Source organism: Empidonax traillii, unplaced genomic scaffold (assembly GCF_003031625.1).
Source record: "Empidonax traillii isolate 1590-97213 ecotype Southwest subspecies unplaced genomic scaffold, ASM303162v1 scaffold229:size1690559, whole genome shotgun sequence".
NCBI lineage: Eukaryota > Metazoa > Chordata > Aves > Passeriformes > Tyrannidae > Empidonax > Empidonax traillii.
Genome location: NW_020955422.1, coordinates 1195270 through 1214844, shown reverse-complemented (window position 1 = coordinate 1214844; position 19575 = coordinate 1195270). Strand labels below are relative to the sequence as shown.

At 41.9% G+C, this 19575-nt stretch overlaps 1 protein-coding gene and 1 long non-coding RNA gene across 4 annotated transcripts in view; both read right to left on the bottom strand.

Moving 5' to 3' along the window:
- Window positions 1-11245: 11245 nt before the first annotated feature.
- The window catches only part of HECA (hdc homolog, cell cycle regulator), a 32582-nt gene continuing 24252 nt past the window's right edge, over window positions 11246-19575 (bottom strand). For 2 of the 3 annotated variants that reach the window (XM_027888012.1, XM_027888011.1), the window contains exon 5: window positions 16338-16581. In XM_027888012.1, coding sequence (XP_027743813.1) covers window positions 16501-16581 — 81 coding nt within the window. In that variant the 3' untranslated portion in view covers window positions 16338-16500. Of the gene's footprint in view, window positions 11259-16337; window positions 16582-19575 lie in introns of those variants that run through there. The other variant, XR_003571673.1, reaches the window with a different exon arrangement.
- LOC114059494 overlaps window positions 19099-19575 on the bottom strand; it is a 1012-nt gene continuing 535 nt past the window's right edge. The window contains exon 2 of the long non-coding RNA XR_003571674.1: window positions 19099-19312. This is a non-coding gene — a long non-coding RNA (uncharacterized LOC114059494). The remainder of the gene's footprint in view (window positions 19313-19575) is intronic.

The window sequence follows — 19575 nt, the reverse complement described above, 5'->3', positions numbered from 1 at the left end:
GGTGTCTAAATTAGGCAACATGAATCCCATCAAATGTTCAGATTCAAGGTTCTATGTGAATGGCCATCTCTCAAAACCAAGCCAGTTATGTGCCTGTGAAAATGTTAACCTATAACTAATCCTTATCCTAAGATAAAAATTTACACTCACCTGATATATTTTTTTAGTTTCCCTTGACTTAAGTCTGTAGAAATATAGTTTCCATTACAAATACAAGTTTTGTTTGTTGTTAGGGTGACTTTCAAAATTAATGGGATTTATATACTTGTGATGTTTTGGAGATTTTCATTCTTGATTTTGTTTGATTCTGCTGCCATTTTAGTAATTACCTGCATGAAACCAACTTCATTTTCTTCAAATAGGCCCTTCTTTTTCTTCAAATAGCCTTCAGTTGTTGAAGTTTTCTTATACATTCAAATATTCAATTCGATAATAATGGTCTTGCAACTTTAAGTTGGTTCCATTTTACATAATCATTATGGTCACATATTTAATTATGTAATTGTTGCCTTATTACCTTCCAACTTCAGCGAGCAGGGAGACAAGGATCCTGCAGATAAAAACTTCCTACATAGTTGTGATTTATTCTTACAGCATCATTCCTCCTGAATAATTACACAGCCTTCTGGGAAAATCACTCCCACTCTATTCCGCCTTCCTCATTTTTGCCCTTGTCATTCTAAAACTGGAGTCACATACTTGTAATTCCTATTACTCTGTGAGTTTCTATCCACATATCTATTGCTCCTCTTCCTTAATACCATGTACCAACTGCATTTTATCCCTGCAGTTTCCTCCTCATTCTCAATGTGTACACACAGCACTGAAAGCACAGGAGAGTGATCCTCCCAGTTTTTTGTTTCAGGATTTGGCTTCATGTGTTTGCAAGATGGGAGAAACGAATTGTAGGGAAAATCCTGGCTAATCCCAGGCTGCACAGAGCATTTAAACTATGGGGGATGGTTTATGTGTAATCTCATGGCCTATAGAGGCAGGAGACTCTCAGTAGAGGCGGAAAATCCATAAAATTTAACCAAGCACCTGTTCATTGCATCAGACTGGAAGATTAAACCACTATCACAGGTTTCCCTGTGCTAACCTACTTTCTCTCATTCTTCTTCAAAATTAATTCCTAGCCTTCTCTTGCTCTTTTCTTGCACTGGTACCCAATACAAAACTACCTCTGCATAGTAGCAAAGCCTTTGGAATGGCAGTCTGCATGACAGCTCTGCTGCACATCCCTTAGGTACCTCTGCACTCAAGATACAGAAACCCATGACGCTTCTGTGATCATTTGGAGGCAGTAAGTAGCAGTGAGACATGTGTCTTCCCAGTGCTCATCACCATTGTCATTATCTGTCATTATTCTACTGATACTGCCAGTCTCATCAATCCTGGTGTGTTCTGTGGTTGCCTCCTTCAGTCTTGCTTTTATTTCACATGGTTGTTCCCATACCACCAGGCACAGATTTGGAGGTGAGGAACGGTGGTGATGACAGCTATTTCTTCCTTACTAAACCCAGCCATTGCTGCACTGCTTCCAATCCAGCAACAGTCTTTATTTGCAAAAGTTGCAAGGAAAGAACAAAAATATTTTTTCTTTCTGTATATCTAACCTTTTGTCAGCTCAAAAATCTGACAGCCCTCCTGCTGAACATGTAAAATACAACATCTTTCAATAATCAAAGTTTTTACGTATGTGAGAAAATTTTCTTGCTAAAATCACATTTGTGACACTAACATGACACCTCTCACCTAATTTCTGATCCCTGAGGCAGACCACAGAACTGATAAGTCTTGATGAGAGATTAGTAAGAAACAGATGATCTGTTTCAGCTTAACTTTTCCCACAAAACTGAAGTGAACATAGGCATGGAATATACAGTCCAGATGACAGAACTGCAGCAATATTGCAAATGACTCAGAGCAGGAACATATGGTAAAATACAGTGAAACTTTAATTCTAAGCTTCATTATTAATGCCATCTTTAAATTCACTTTGTCAATCACATTGCAGTCAACTGCATATGCAGTTTCATGCCCAGATTCGCACCACTCATCTCTCTTTGCAATGAACATCATTGCACTCATCGGTATTGAATTTAGACTTTTCTTCCTCCTTGATCAGAAAGCAGCAGGACTCGTTCCTCATCTGGGCCCACGCACCACCCCTGTGTTGCCATTCATGCCAACACCCACCCATGACCTTTGCTGAGACAAGGGGGAAGCACCAGGGACAGAGATAACCCTTCCCTCCAAGCAGTCTCACCAGCAACACAGCACACACCAGCTGAATGAAGGAGTCAGGAGAGCAGGAAGGGCAGACACAGAGAAAGGGCGTTTGCTGCACTGGTGCTCTCCCCTCCCCCCTGAATTTTTTGCACTAACATCGTTACTGCTGTGCAATGCTGGTTTTTTTCTGCTTGGAAAATAATTATCACACCCCTGTCAAAGATGCAGGAGGAGATAATGGTTGTGGCTGTGAGAGTACAGTGCTGGGCCAGTGCTCAAACCCCAGGGAAACCCAGAAATGTCAACATGCAAAGCCCCTAGAGTCTCAGAGCTTCACACGGCTGACAGCTCAGGCTGCCCTGCAGCCTGGCCACTCATCACACTTGACCCCACACAGCAAGTCAAGTGGTAACTGCTTGTGGGCTGCAGATGGCTACACAAACCATAGGTCAGCTCCATCTCCACAGGCATAGTGAGGGGCAGTGGAAGGTCTCACATTTTGGTCTTGACTTTGAGAGACAGATGGCAAAGAAGATACCAGGACGTCCCTCATTTGTGAGCAGAGTAGCTTCCACATTCCTTCTGATATGTAGAGACAGTCTGAAAGAAAGGGCATACAAAAAGCCAAAAGAGGTGATGGTTCAGAAATAAGCCCAGAATAATGTATTTTACAATATCGACATCACATGTATATGAACAAGAGTCTAAAGGGAATGCTCTTTGCTCCTACTCAAGGGAGCCACATGATGTAAGCTTGCCCAGACAGAGCAGCTGAACTCCTGCATCCAGGCTAGGGAAGTTCTGGATTTACCCTGAGGATGTTACAAAAGGACGCATGTACACTCAGTCATGTTGCCTCATGAGGTATGTGCTCTTTGTTCCATAAGGATGTCCTCAATAAGGAGGAAACAACGGTATCCTTCCCTGTCACAACTACTTTCAGCCCTGTCTTGAACAATGGAAAAAGCTCTACATTTCACTGTATTTGGATACTAGCTTTTTTTTTTTTTTAATGCATTTCTGATTTGAGATTACTTTCCCTGTTTATCCCATTGAAAGTATTCTTATGCCTAAATGAAAAAAAAAGGTAGAGGCTTCAGCGAAAGTCTGTCTCTGACAAAGTTAGTAGGCTTCAGCTATGAGGTGCAGATAAAATACTTGCAATCCAGACTGAGAGAAAAGCAGCCTTAGCAAAAATACCCTATGCTTAGCACAAAAAAAAGGATCCTAAGGCTGTACTAAGATGTTGCACTTTGCAGCCATGAGCTGTGAGCCAAAGAAGAGATGAAGAAAATATGTTCACAGATCAAGAAAGTAAGCTCTACACTTCTAGAATAGTAGAATAATTTTTTTTCTTTTTTTTTGCAAGGGTAAGGGGGAAGAAAAAAGGGGGAAAAAAAGGGATGTGCAGTGTTAAGATGACTTATGACCTCACTTTGGGCTGAGGGCCACCTGTTCTGGGTTGTAACACAACAGCAATACACTGCAGAAATACAGACAGTTAGGGCAGGGGCTTTCACTAGGTATAAATTATAAGAAGAGAATCCATCCAGAAACTCTTAACAGAGAGAAACCTTCCAATAATGAGTTTATTCCATAATTATTTATTTTTTTAAAATCTTGCTCTGATAATGCTGGCCCTGCCACAGTAGAAAATTAAGTTCCAATTATCTGCAGGTATAAATCAGAGGAGCTTCCTTGGAGCTAGCTGAGCTCCACACATTGACTCCAGCAAGAATCCCATCCAAAGGGACTGAATTACTGGACCATTAGCCAGTCCTCTCTTCCTATGAAGCAAACATTTTCCCCTGAAAATACTTCAGAGGCCCTCACAGGGACAGAATGGATCTACTCAATTAGAATTTAACCAACGCATTGCATTTATTGAAGCTACTTTTAGAAAAAGTGCCAAAAAAGCATTTTTTATTGATCACAAGGGGCCACAGCTTCCACATTACAGCTCATCCAAACACCAAGCACTCCAGTGCTCCAGCTCACATTCTCTCCTGAAAAAGGATGAAAGGCAGACCACCATCTCACCTGTAAAGACAGGCTGAGAGCTGGAGTTGTTCAGCCTAAAGAAGAGAAGGCTCCCAGGGGACCTTGTACCAGCCTTCCAGTACCTAAAGGGGGCTTATAATAAAGATGGAGAGAGACTTTTTACAAGGATGTGTACTCTTAGTACAAGGGGCAAACTGAAAGAGAGTACATTTAGACAAGACATGAAGAACAAATTCTTTACTGTGAGGGTGGTGAGGCACTGAACGGGTTGCCCAGAGAAGTTGTGGCTGCCCCATCGCTGAAAGTATTCGAGGCCAGGCTGGATGGAGCAACCTGGTCTAGTGGAAGGTGTCCCTGCTCATGGCAAGGAGGTAGGAACCAGATGATCCTTAAGGTCCCTTCCAACACAAACCATTGTATGATTCTATGATTTCTTTAACCACTTCACTGACTTTCAGCAGCTCTTCACTCTTTCTCACACTTCTCCCACCTAATGGGTGGTCTAAACCTGTTCTGCTTGCTGCAGATTGCTGGACAGTCGTTGTTAAAAACAGAACAAAACATGATTAAGTTCAGTTTCATTTCACATGAGATCTAAGTCAGGACTGACAATACTGTTTGAGCTGCTGCAGCAGCAACTCTCTATTTCCACACTGAGAGATGTCCTGCTCCTCTCACAAGCTTATGGCTCTACAGACCCTCCTCTGCGCCAGCTTTGGCACTTATCAGGCTCTCTGATGAACTAATCTAACTCACTAGCCCAACAGAAAACTAATGCAACTGAGGAAAAAAGGATTATTTTCCACTATGTTAGAATGCTGATAGATAAAGTGGGAATAGTAGCAGCAAGCTACTAGGTCAGCTCAGGTGTACAGAAATCCTGCTCACTTACTGCATAAACATAGTGTGATTCTTCCATAGCCAGAGATAGAATATAGGACTATATGGATGACTATTGTGAGCAGCAGGGTTTTTGTTATTTCTTAAACTCTATCTACCACTAAAGAGCTTCTTCCACTTCTGCTGGGTATCACAGTCTCCTCTCCTGTTTGGGTGTTGGCACTGCCTGACCCAGTCGTGGGATGATTTAAAGTTTAACCTGGAAAACAACTAATCTTGAAAAAGAAAACAAAATGGTTTTTTTTGCTACTGCAGTTCTCAAAAATGGCTTACTATGGTGTTGTGGTGCTACTGCTTCACTTGGTGCAGAAGCTGAGAGAAGCAGAGGGTTTTTGAACATCCATATGTCCTCACATATCAGTAACACTCAGGCCATGAAAAGCCCTTCTGGCAGAACACTCTTATTTCACATCACTTCCAGTTTGCAAAGCTGAGCAGTTTTCTAGGCAAAAAAAGCTACCTCAAATGCCAGGCTGTGGCAGCATCTGACTTTGCAGCCCAGAGGGAAAAGATACACTGTTTAACACCATGAATACCTTAAAGAAAAGCTTATGGTCTAGACACCGGGGGACTGAAGAGATTCTGAGGTCCTATCCCCACGTGCCAGCTCAGTGAGACCTACGGTGGACACAGAGCTGGGAACCCTACCAAACTAAGAGGGCTGGGAGAGCTGGCTTGTGTGATTTGGGCACATGGATCACAACAGACCGCACCCAGACAGGGAATATTTCAAGGTTCGTCCTAGCTTTATCATTCCATGCTAAATTGTCAGATATCAGCAACATTACAGTTAGGCACTGTGATAATCTCTTTTTGATCCATCCCTTGGAGAGCATTACTAAAGGCAACAACAACAACAAATAAAACAAAGCTTTTTAAAATCAGCATTTGCTGAGATTCATTGGGTTTCTGGAACTTCTGTTTTCTCATTTTAGGTGGTCCTGGTGCCCTATGGCTAACACTGGAAAGCTTCAGACTACAAACTGCCAGCTAGTTCAGTTTTTGGGGAAAAAAGTTTCAAGCTGAACACCCCCAGTCATATACAGCTGAACACAGCCAGTCATATACAGGAAAAAACCCTAGAGTTCCAAGAGGAGAGTCAAGTCGTGCTACTCATCATGCTACTCAGCTATTTCTTCCTGGATGTTTTCACCAGTTTCCACAGAATTAAAAATAAAATGCCAGCCCTAGCAGTAAGATGACTTACGGCTTCTTGCCCTGTTCCCCCATTCAAGGCATCACTCCCACCCAGACGCCGCACCTGCTGCCCTCGCCAGCATATTGCTGTGCAGCTGCACTTGAACTGGGTCACTCAAGCAATTCAGGTTAAAAATATACCACCACCATCACCAGGAAGAGCTAATTTTAACTCAGATCATTGCAGTGATCCCACAGGGGTTTTTTTTTTGTGACAGTATCTCAGGAAACTATAATCTGAATTCTGGTCATTGTAACTCTAACTGAACTTCACCCATCCTTTGCTCATAAAGGAATCCACACATTTGGATGTTAACTCCAGAGTATAATGCTGTTTTTAGAGTTAATGGTAACCTTGCCTTGACTATTTTAAGAGACATCTCCTGGACTGAAAACAGAATTTGAAAAGTTGTACTTTAAATCTCAGTCTGACCCTCTACACAAAAGACAGGGAAGACATAATATCCAACACATGATAATGAGCAGCTCCAGCATTTGGAAGTTTGTGTTACATTTTCTGCATATTCCATACAGACACCCTGGGATCTCACACAGGAGAACAGAACAAGTGCCAGTAGTGGGGTGATCACTCAAACTTTAAGGATCATTTCTCTGTTCCCAGTCATTGTGCTAGATGTTAACTGGCAAATTTCCCCAGCAATATGAACGTCTTTTCAGCAATACGAATTTCTTTCTTTCTTTGCTTATTGTACTACAAAATGTTATTAAATCAATGCATATAAACCACAGCATCCCAGAACACAAGACTATTACAATGGAGGCTGAATGTAATGTTCAAAAAATGAGTGAAGTCCAGTGAAGTCCATGTCATTTTTAATAAAAGTAGTCTTTTTTGTGGGTTGGTAATGCAGTGTTACCTCCTGAAATTCAAGGTCACATTTGAATTACATCAGCTGGAGACAGTTTGGGTTTTAAGTTTGTGCTTCTAGACCACTGCTAGACTGCCAGACCATTCCACAAAAGCACACCTTTAACTGGTGCTATTTTGTACAACAAGAGAGTCTGTTCGGAAAAGTCTTGATGACAGAAATAGCAGCTTGACTCAGGGTCAGGAAGATATGGACCTGCCACCATGAGAGCTGTCTTAGCAGCAGTTCTCTGCACCTGCCTTGGTCAACCCATCTCTCTCACTTGTCATTTTCTACATCATTAAATATACCCATAACAATTTAGATTAAAACAACTGCAATTTACAAGCACAGTACACAAGGGCATGGTATATCCAGCTGGCTCCTCAGAAAAGTATCAGTCATGGTTTAACCCCAGATGGCAATTAAATATCATGTAGCCACTCCCTCCCTCACTCCCCTACCACCACAGTGGGATGGGGAGGAGAATCAGAAAAGGTAAAACCCATGGATTGAGATAAGAACAGTTTAATAATTGAAATAAATAAAAATACAACAATAATAATAACAGCAATAATAAAAATAGTAAGGAAAAAGGGGATAACAAAGAGTGTGGGAGGACTAAAACTCAAGAAAGACGAGTGATGCACAATACAATTGCTCACCATCCTGATTGATGCCCAGCCTATCCCTGAGCAGCAATCAGCTTCAGATGCTCCTGGTCAACTCCTCTCAGTTCATATCCTGAGCATTACACTCTATGGTATGGATTATTCCTTTGGACAGTTCATGTCAGCTGTCCTGGCCATGATACTTCCTGGCTTCCTGTGCACCTGCTTGCTGGCAGAGTGTGGGAAACTGAGAATTCCTTGACTTAAGAGTAAGCACTACTGAATAATAACTAAAACATACCAGCTACTAGGAAGAAAATTAATGCTCTCACAGAAAAACCTAGGACAAAAGTAGATTGAACTTCTCCTTCTATAAAAGATCACACTGACCTTTTGTGTGCAGAACAGTGGCTGAAATTAATCCATTCAGGACTTCCACATCTTTAGTGTATTATGTTTGCTGTTATCTCTATGCTATTATTTCTATGTCTATATACCAGTAGAGATCCTTGAGGGAACACAGCTTCATCCACAGCTACTGGTGAATGAACATATACCATACTAACATCTTAATTATATATTAATGTAACATATCATGTGATGCAGCATGTTCTATTATAGCTGTGAAACATATAGACCTGAAGAGCTGTAGTAAGGCATTTTAATGGTGTAAGCTCTGTAACCCCACAGCTGCAGGTACACATGGCAACACTGCTGCTCTTCCTGGTGCCCTTCTCCCACAGGGAGGAGCTGGGTTCCCTGCTGCACCCTGGAGAATCCCATTGGCACTGGTAGATAGCATGGGGAGACATAGAATGCAGACACCAGGTGGTGCACCTGGAACTCCTGCAGTTATTGCATTATAATCCCTGCTCTTGGGACCCTGTGACTCAGACAAATGAATGATCTTTCTGCCTCATATTCCTGCTTGTAAAATTTGGGTAGTGAATGCGGTTGTGAGTTATTTTGAGTACAACACTTATGGCTTAGTAAGATTAATTGCTAATTTAAAATGCCATTAAACATCATAATCATGCAATCTTTTATGCTTTTATAGATCCCTAGAAGTCACCTCCCCTTCCTAAGAGAAGCAGGACCAGTTTTGAAGGTACATCAGGTTGCTCAGGTCCCATCAGTTTCGAATATTTCCAAGAGTGGAGACTGCATGTTTCTGGGTACTTGTTCCCATTTTTGATTTTCTTCAGAGTGAATTTTTTTTCCTTCTATCTAATCTTCCTTAGTGTAGCTCAACGTCCTTGGCCTCTCTCCTTGCCACTATGTATCACCATCTTCTTTATAGCCTCCCATCTTTAGTTTAAGATTCTCCCTGAGCCTTCTCCAGGCTGAACACAACCAGCTCTTATTTGAGATGACATGGGACATCCTGATTTCTTAACAAGAACCCATGTATGTGTTTAACTGCAGCAGTGACTTCCCAGCCTGCTTGAACTGCTCTATCCAAACAAAGCAGCCACCACTCCCCATTCATCTACCAGTCTTCCTAATACCTCACCATGAACTCCACCACAGCTCAAACCCTCACCAATTTTACCAGTGTACCAGCTTGTGTGATGATTTTCTAACCCAACCTGGTGAAAATACATAAGACAGCTTTAGATTTAGTTATGAAAATGCTCAAGCAAAGCAGATCATTTGACCTGGCTTTGCTCAGGTGATGACTGTGTAGGCTGGTGTGCCAGATGAGCAGAGAAACAAGTGTTGGCAAACAGGTGGGATCATTCAGGTCTGTTGGGAATGCAAAAGCCTCACCCCCTTGCAGCTGCAGCTCCAACAGGATGTGTGACACGGCAACAGCTACTTGAGCCCTACCTCCCATAAGCTCAGGTTCCTATACTTGATAGTTTTTCTCCTGAGGTTTTGGCAAAACTTTCCAAGTCCTCAGCAGAGCAGTAATTGTTAACAATAACATTTACACAGGTGTATGAACTTTCCACATGTACTGTTCCTGCTTGTCAGGCAAAATGTTACAAGGATTAAGAAAAAAATGCAGTACCAGAAGAACTTGGTTAAAGCACACCCATGTGTGTTACATTCAACCAGAGAAAACAAAATAAACAAAAGTCTTTTCTAACCCTTAAAGGTCAAGAAGCCTAAGTCAATCTTGTAAAGACATTTTATCTTGTCACATCAGCCTCCTACTGAGAAGCCCTATAGAATAGAATAGAATAGAATAGAATAGAATAGAATAGAATAGAATAGAATAGAATAGAATAGAATAGAATAGAATAGAATAGAATAGAATAGAATAGAATAGAATAGAATAGAATAGAATAGAATAGAATAGAATAGAATAGAATAGATGGAATGGACCTACACTGATCATCTAGTTCAACTGTCTGACCACTCTGGCACTGTCCAAATGCCTCTTAAGCACTGACAGGCTTGGAGCATCATCTGCCTCTCTAGGAAGCCTGTTTCAGTGTTTGACTACCCTCTTGGTAAAATAATTCTTCCTAATGTCCAGTCTGAACCTCTTCTGGTGCACCTTTGAACCATTCTCATGTGTCCTATCACTGGATTCCAGGGAAAAGAGATCAACAGTTCCCTTTCCACATCCTCTTCTCAGGACACTACAGATAGCAACAATTCAGACTCCTTTTCTCCAAACTAGACAAGCCCAAAGCCCTCCTCCACTCCTCACAGCATATGCCTTCAGCCCTTCCATGAGCTTTGTTGCCCTCCTCTGGATGCATTCAAGGACCTTTGCATCCTCTTTAAACTGTGGGCCCCAGATCTGCTCATAGTGCTCAAGATGAGGCCACACCAACATTGAATACAAAGGGATAATCACTTCTTTTGACCAGCTGTGTTTGAGTCACCCCACGATGCAGTTTGTTCTCCTGGCAGCCAGGGCACATTGAACCAGGTGCCAACCAACACCCCTAGATCCCTTCCTGTGGGGCTGCGCTCCAGACTATCCTCTCCCAACTTATGCTTGATGCTATGCTATCCTGGGTGTAGAATCTGCCATTTGGACTTGTTAAACTTCATCCCATTAATCATTGCCAAGTACTCCAATCTGTCAATAGCCCTCTGCAAAATCTCTGAGTCATCAGCAGTTTAGTATTATCAGCAAACTTGCTAATGGGACATTCAACTCCTGCATCCAGATCATGTACATTGAACAGAAAGCTACCCTACAGGGCATCTCCCAGGGGAATTCCAACCAGCAAAAACTTAACAATAAATGTGTTATAACCCTTTTAAATTCTGTTGGACACGTATTTTTGTTTTGAAAACTTCTGCTGCAACAACTTAGCTAAGAGTCATAGTCACAGCTGATGACCAACTATTTGACTGCTAAGACTTGTGAAATGTCAACCATTTGGTCCCAAAAGCCAGGGGCAAGCTTAAGACAGTATGATGAAGTTCACACGGTTTGCACCCTAGCACTATCAACTCCAGGACTGAAGCCTGTCTGAAATATCTTCCACTGTGGCCATGCAGTGTGCACCTACAGCAGTCAGAGGGAGCAACAGTGCTACGGAAGAAAGTTATTTTGGGGTCCTCACCACCACACTATACAGGTTTTCAAAAGTGCAATACTGACATCCCTGGGTCTTGTTCATGCCTGTACATTTTCAATTTGATGTGGTTAAACCAGTGCAAGTTTTCACACGCACGTTTATTGTGCCTTGACCTCCATCAGAACAATCAGAAGAAAATTATAGAGTTCACAGTTACACAGTATTTTTTCTGAAGATTATACACACCCACTTTAAAATTTGGCCTACTCTCTCTGACTTGGCTCACAGAACTGCATTTCCACTAGTCAGCAGCTGAGCACAGCAGGAAGAGAGGATTGAATAATAATCCGGCCTGGAAAGTCCAGCTGCTTTAGGTGTGTGTTTGCACAGACACGGCAGCTGAGTGGTAAAGGGACATGAGGGCAGCCGTGCTCTCAGACCAGCAGCAAAGCAGGGCTGGGTACTCCAGCGCTCCTCTTCTGCCAGCACATTTTCATCAGAGGTCAGACGTGAAGCACGGCAAAATCCACACAAATAACAAACCTCCAGTAAGGTCAGGACAACACTGCCACCCCCATGGAGGAGAGTGCCAGTGTGCAGACACCATCCTCAGCAAAAGCTGACTGCAATACACAAACTCCCCTCTCATGGTAACCTTGCATTGGGCTGTGCCCAGTGCTATGGGCAGTAACTCCCACCAGTTCTAGTGACCATAATGGTAAGACAGAGAGATCAGTGGAAGAAGCTTTTTGTACTTGACAGTGGTTCCTCCCCAGCTAAATTTGATATTGCAAGTAAAGTAGTTATCAAACATCTTGATTGAAGCACTCCTAGTCTTAACCAAAGCACCTGTCCTACTAATTCCTCAGTCTGTTGAGTCAGAACGTTCCTCCCTCCAGCCCTGTTCTGCTGTAAGCTCTCCACAGAGGAAGTGAAATGTTAATTCTCCCATCACCTCTTTCAAGCCTTCAGCCAAATGTCCTCACCTTACTGTATGAGTCAATTTTCTGATTCTTTTCTTCCTGTGAAAGGGATTTAGAGGATAAACTCTCATTAATATTATAATTCTTATTAAGAATTCCTTGCTAATGAGAGATCTGCAAAACACATGACTAGACTAATTTGTACAGTGCTTATTCTCAGCAATACCTGTACTCTGAAGTTATTCAAAGCACTAGCACAAATCTTCTGGCATAAACAGGCACAACCCCATCTACATAGACTTCAGGAGACAGAGGACAACTACATCGCCAAAATCCCAGCTTGGCTTCCTGGTTCTGCTGCATCTGGTTCATCTCTCATTTTTTCCAGCCACAAATAGGCAACTCCTGAGACCTACTTCTGTTAGGATCTTCCCACAGAAGCAGAAAGATGGGTGGGCAATCCTGCTCCGCTGCTGCACAGCTGCTCCACCTCCATGGGCACACCACTTTGCACTCAGCAGTCACACTGTGGCAGTGACAGTGTGCTCCCACTGATCTTCTGCACAACCAAGGAAGCAAGGACCCTCACCAGATGTCTGTGCGCTGCAGGGAACTTGAGCAAGCTTATGATGTTTTATGTTCCCCTCGTTAACAAGCCTTACGACACTGACGTGCACCAACAGGGACAGTTAAGTCCTGCTCTTTTTTTGTCTTCTTTTTCCATGAAAGCCTTTTAGAGAAATAGTTCTCAGAAGCACATCACAAGCATATCACAGATGAGGTACTGTGATACACAGAGGCAAAATAATTCAGCTCAGTCATACCCATGCTGGCCCTCTCCAGGACTTCAGACTCTCCACGAGGCATCTTGTACCTGTAAGCACTAAGGTGCAGAGCCAGTTCAGTGGGTCTGGAAGGAGCCAGGTCCATGATCTCCCTGGCTATGAGCAGCCCTTCAGAAGCTCCAGCATGAGTGGGAAGGCAGAGGTAAAGAAGTGGAACAGGGACTCTTCCAACCAGAGCTAGAGGAATTTAAATTCAACAAAGTACAAGCACTGTCAATTTTTAAGCGAGGACTGCTTAGAAAACCATCAGGAAGAACTGCCATAAAATTTTTCATCCCTTACTCTGCAGTTGGCTTCTACTCCAACCAACGTGGCTGCCATGCAGCCTGCAGCAGTGAATTACACTTTCTGTGGCATTTTGCCCCTGATTATTAGGTTCCCGTGTTCCACCCAGCCGTGCACCAAGGTCTGCAGCTGCTCCCCTTCTGCCGTCAACACAGCAGCCCATCTAGTGTTGACTGCACCAAATGGAAAAGCTGCCCAAATGGCAAGGAAAGACTCCCACGCAGTTCAATATATTCTTTGGCAGAAGACTGAAATTTAAAAGCATACTAAATTCAATTACTATTCGTGTAACTAGAATATCCTGGTTACAGAGCTTGTAACCATAGCAATCATTTAAACAAAGCTTTAAAGAAAATATTCTCTTGTTTTTAAAGTACTGATTCTAGTTTCTGATTCAGTTTCTCAATCTTTCTCTTGTTTCTGATCTGAGGTGCTGTCTGCCTCCAGGTCTTATAAAAGACACGGAAAAGCCTAGCTTAGAACCACGGAGTATCCTCAACCAGTACTTGTGTCTTGTGCCAATCAAATGATGCTTCCTAAACATACAAATATGGAAGGATCAGTTTGTCACGTGGGGATTGGGAAGTTTGCAAACATTGTACAAGTAATCAGCTAGCAGGGATGTTTCTTAGAACAAGTCCCAGGCAATTAAACTGAGCCTACATTAATCACATTCCAAACACAAGGTATTACTTCAGTTGGAGCCTGACTCATTTAAAAGCTCAGGCCCTGAAAACAAAAAAACAAGGAAAAAAAGGCTGAAGTATTTGGCAATGGGTAATATGTATTTTTATTTAAGTCCCCTTGATTTTTATGGCTGGATTACATTCTATCTCCACAGACTCCATTCCACGGTTACTATTCTTGTATTAGTAAAAGCCATGCAGGCATCCTATAAAGGCAGCACTGATTTGTTATTCTCTAACCCTATCTGGATAACCAAGGAGAATTTTATTTTGAAAAGATCCTGCCGGAGCTTTTTATTTTCAACTGCTTGTTAAATGAGTATGTAGCAAGGAAAATGGGATACACAAGCCATAAGATGGATGGGATCTGCACGTGTGTTTTTCTCACAAGAAAACAAGTGTAGTACTTGTTTAACAAAAGGGAGTAGCTTCAGGGTTACATTGTATAATGAAGCCAAATGCAAACTCTCGAATATACAGCACTCCAGGCAGGTACATTACAAAAAGGAAAGTAGTTTCTTCATAAAAGGAAGGAGCAAATTTCTTCTTGAAGCATGACTTGAGAGTTCCTCCTGTAATGCCACCACAGTTGGTTTGGCTCTGCGAGCTTGGGATCAGGTGGTCTGTGGGTTAAGGAGCTACACCAGCTGCTTTAGCTTCTCTCCACATCCCACTGATCGTGGTTGGACATCACTGAATGAAAAGTAAATATGCAGGAAATTCAGTGACTAATACATGTATTTAAGGCCAAAAATTACTAATGTTGCAAGTCAACAACAAAACACTGCAGCAGCAGCTGTTTTGGAAAGCAGGTTTTGTTTTATAAGGCCAGGTTTTACTAGCATCGGAATGAACATAAATTGTTGCACAGAGTACTGTCAGAATAGAAATCAAATACAAATATATTTGTGTGAAACCTGGATATGTATTTTTAGGTGCAAACACCCACACATGTATGCAGCCTGAATAGTTCATTCCCCTCCTCTGACACAATCAGGGATGCCTCCAGCAGGAATATGAGCCCAGGCATGCTCCTAGCCCAATTTGCCTGTGCCACCTCTATTTTACCTACATACCACATATCATGTAACAGCTTGAAAAGCTTTCTTTTCTGAGATATTTTCCTTTCTCTACTCTCTCACTACGCTATTCAGTTTCTTTTAGCAACACAGTATCACAGAAGATCAAACCTCAAGTTCTGTAGTTTAGTACTCAGTATCAAGGACTGCAGTAATTAAGCTAGGGGAACAGGTTCTCTGAAATACTAGTTACCATTTAGTTTTTCCACATAGGCTTAAGCCATTACCCATTATCGTTTCAGTAAAATATCAATATAGAATCACTGCATTCACTAGCAATTAGCAGATGGCAGCTTATTTATATTTTTACCTCATGAACAAATATTTGTATTTTAAGAAGCAGCTATCCAGAGTGCTTTACACAATTAACATACAGGTTGTCAGTGTCAGGTTATTCAAATCAGCCACAGCATCTGCTTCCAAAATTAAACCTGCACAGCTACAGCTGGCTCTTTTAGTGTTCCCAAATCTCCAAATCATACCTCATCTCTCCCGAGCTTTGGCCTTCCTTCCCTCCCAGCAGTATTTACTTTACCTTTTGTATGTCCAGATGGCCATGATCATTTACATCCTTCCTGAACTTCTCTGTGGTAATATGCAAAGGCTGAAAAATCACACCGTAAGCATACGGAGCAAGGTTTGCTAAAATGCATGATTCCATGATTAGTCAGACTGCTGAAAAATCTGGCACAGAAAGCAAGGATTTGAGGCCCCCTCCCTTGCAGCTGTGTTTCAGAGATTACATATACAGTCATAACATAGGAAACCCTTTTGCCCTAGTGCTACCGCATTGTGTTTTCCCCTCCAGAAGCCCTTCCAATATTTCACAGGCACCAGAGGGCATATTTCCATTAACAGACTCATCCAGAAGTGAAAGGTTCTGCACTCTGTCCTCTATGCAGCCCCACTGGCAACATCTGGCACAGCACACGGGCGTTCCTGAAACAGCTCCCACAGGACACGCTGTGCTACAGATCGACCATTTCTAATGTTAACAAAGTGAAGAGGACTTCAGTTTGGCAAGGTGGCACATCACATCCCCCACCATCACTCTTTTAGGACAGCAGTCTTCAAAATTACTACAATAAAGCTTCATTTCAACTGACCCCAAAAACCTGGGTTTATTGTGCCCTTTAAACTTAAGGCAACTAGAGTAATTCTAGAAAGAGTGGGTGTAAGAAACTAGTCCAGACAAGAACAGGGAAAGAAGAACCAACACTATTAGCTGTCTGGTATTTATTACTTTTTAATACAGAGAAGCCACAACAAAATATTCTCTAACAACACACGTAAATGATATCATAACCAATTATTTTAATTTCATCAACATTCATTTGCTATGTACATATTCTTCCATCTGCAAAAGTGCAATCCAAGAAATGTCTCAACAAGGAACCTTTTGGACAAGTATATTTTCGAGGGGTTTTCTCACCAGTGGCCTTACAACATGTTTGTCCTTGGTTACCCGGTACAGCAAAGTGAAGAGTACATGGGGGAAAAAAAGGGAAAAAAAAAGAAAGAAATTGGGTTAGATGCCTCTGTTGTAGGAATATTCCCTATTTTCCCAATTGAACTCATGAATACACTGCTCACTACTGGAGATGTTAATGCAAATATCTATGATTCTATGAAACAGACTATAGGATAGTCTATGGGCTGGCTACAGAACACTGTAGTTTTAATGACTCTGCAGCATTAGATGGAACAACAATTGCAGGTCGTTCACCTTGGTAGATGTCAAATTACGCATCAGCATGTAAAAGAGGTCCATTTGGTTAGTTATGGTTATCAAAATTTACTTATAGACATCCTACTGATGGATGAAATCATTTTTACACATCCAAAATATGAAATCTATCTAAATGCAAGCCTCTCCTATGGAAAGGAGAGTTAACTACTGGAAAGAAAAGCATTTGCACATGCAACTCCTATTACTATCACAAGGAGTAACGTGCATTTAAGGGGAGTAGAATGAATCCCCAAATCCAGAGGTTTGGAGGTTTGGACTGTATTCTCGTATACAAAACATATTTCAGGCAAATTTAATCTGACCACAGGCCAGCTTAAAAAAAAAAACCACACAGCACCAGAAAAATGAAAGGTAACGAAGAATAAACTTTAGCCAAACAAGCAAAGCAAGCAGTTCCCTAGGGAAGTAATTTCCCTTTTGACGCATTTATAAGCTCATGACTACTTCCAGTGCTTGTCAAGACAGAAAGCAAAGCCAACTGTGGTCTAGTTTAAGCTCCAAAGTAGCCATTAGGTCCCAAAGAAGTTACATTTGCCCTTCTACTTAGGCAAAACTATCATGGCCAGAGGCAGGGGCTGACTCCTTGAATGGAATCTACATGTTAAAGAAAATACTGCATTTTGCAGCAATCCAAGAACAAGTTTCAGCACGAGCAAGAAGCAGGGAAAGCCTCTACAAATTAGGGACAATTAACTCTGGAGTGAAAGTTCAGAGGAATCTTTCTGTAGCTCGGAGGGTTTCCATCAAGGATCATTTTTACAGTGCTATGTGTGCTGCTAGCCTCCAGTTGAGAGTGTTTTGCAAGAAAATAGGCATTTCCTCAAGCAGCAGGTAAGACTCACTTAACAATAGAATTAAAAGGAAAAGCTGATGGAGAACTAAATTGTTTTCTTGGATAGATTTGTATGTAAATCCTTGTCAGTGCTAAGACTTTAAATATGCCTTTCCCTTCCCATTTTCTCAGTCTGCTCCATTCCAACTTTCAACTGGGATATACTGTACAATCTCCCATACACTTGTGTTTTTAAAGCTGGCCAAATTCCCTTTCCTCCACATCCACTCATTCTCGATTGTCACCCATACATGTCTAAAGAGACATCTAAGAACTTAAAGGACAGAGTTATAAATTAAGCTACTGTAAGGGAAGCAAGTGAACAAGTATCTAGGACTCCAGATACCACTTCTCCACTACCACGTGCATTGTACAGTGACACCTCCCCGCATCAGTGCACGAAAAAGTGGGCACACAATGCCATTAGCCTACGTGGGAAGTAACACCCCACATTCCTGGCATGTGTGACTGGCACTCAAGACCAAACACTACAGTAGGAGATGTATCCTTTAATTTTTCTCATTACAGGAGTTTTGTCTTTGCTGAGTGATTTCAGGCTGCTGGGACAGTCTAGCCATCGTCTGTCTGGTCTGGTTCTCATGGTACTGCCAAGCAATGCAACTCCAAGCTTGTAAGCCACCCCAACTCCATGAGACTGCTCAACGCACATCAAAGCTGAAGGGCTCATCCTTCCCAAGGAGTTAATCCAAATTATAATTTGACTGCCCTCCATAAGGGAAGTCTACACTGCACAACTAATTAGGTTTTATCTCCTAGAAACCTTCTTCCAGCCCAGGTATGCCCAGGCCAGCTTCTGCTCCTATAAACAATTTTTACAGTGCTGGTCCCACTGCAACTGGGCTTGGTGTAACATCATGGTAGTTAAGGGACAGTGTTAGAAGTCTCTCAAGTCCTTCCATAATTCTCCGTCAAGAGGAAACAGGTTTTCCCAAAACCATCACAAACAGGGGACAACTGAACAAAACCCAAGGATGTGCTCCAGACCCAAAACTAAGCCCAGGAGTGAGGACTGAAGGAGAAGAGCACCAGTGAGAAAGGCTACCACAGCCTGCTAACACTGCTGTTTAGACCAGCAATGGATCACATGAGCTGGGTGGCTTTTAAGGACATTACCACTCAAGTTAGCAGGAAGTCACCTGTGCCCACGTAAGCCCTCTGTGCAACTTGAGCATTACTCAAAGAGTAGCTAATGCTAAAACGAGCTAATTCTGCAGTGAAGATAGCCAGGAAATAAAACTGTGAACTTGGCATTTTTACACACAAAGAAACATGGGTATTCAGCTTGAGTTTTATGTGCGTGTTCCTTTTTTAAATTAGCAGAAAGCATAATTCCCAGTCCCATATAGGAAAAACACTTTTTTGGCCTCTGACTTTTTTGTTTTCTTTCCCACCATGGCAGAGTATCAGGGCCATTTACAAGACTGATTTTGACAGACACATTCTTAAAAAAGATTTAATTTGAAAAACAAAAAAACTTACAGAAAAAAAAAAACCAAAAAATAATCCCACCTCGTAAACAGAAACAAGCCTCATACTTCTCAACTGGACAAACACTCCATAAAGACACTATGGAGAAAAGCAAAAAAACCAAACCTCCCATAAGTCTCAAATGATTTGAGAAACCAAGCAAAAGATTAATGACCTATTTTAAAAAAAATAATTTAAGGGAAGGAGAAATGGGAATCAAGAAACAACAACTGCAGAACCTACAGGGCCAAACTCTCTGATACGAATGCACTGCCTAATGCGGTCTGTTATGTACAGCACAGAGGCATGTAGAAAGTAAATATGCTAAGTTTGCTTTCTTAAAATGTCTCCATGTTTTTAGATCCCAAACTGAACACAATTTTGAAAGA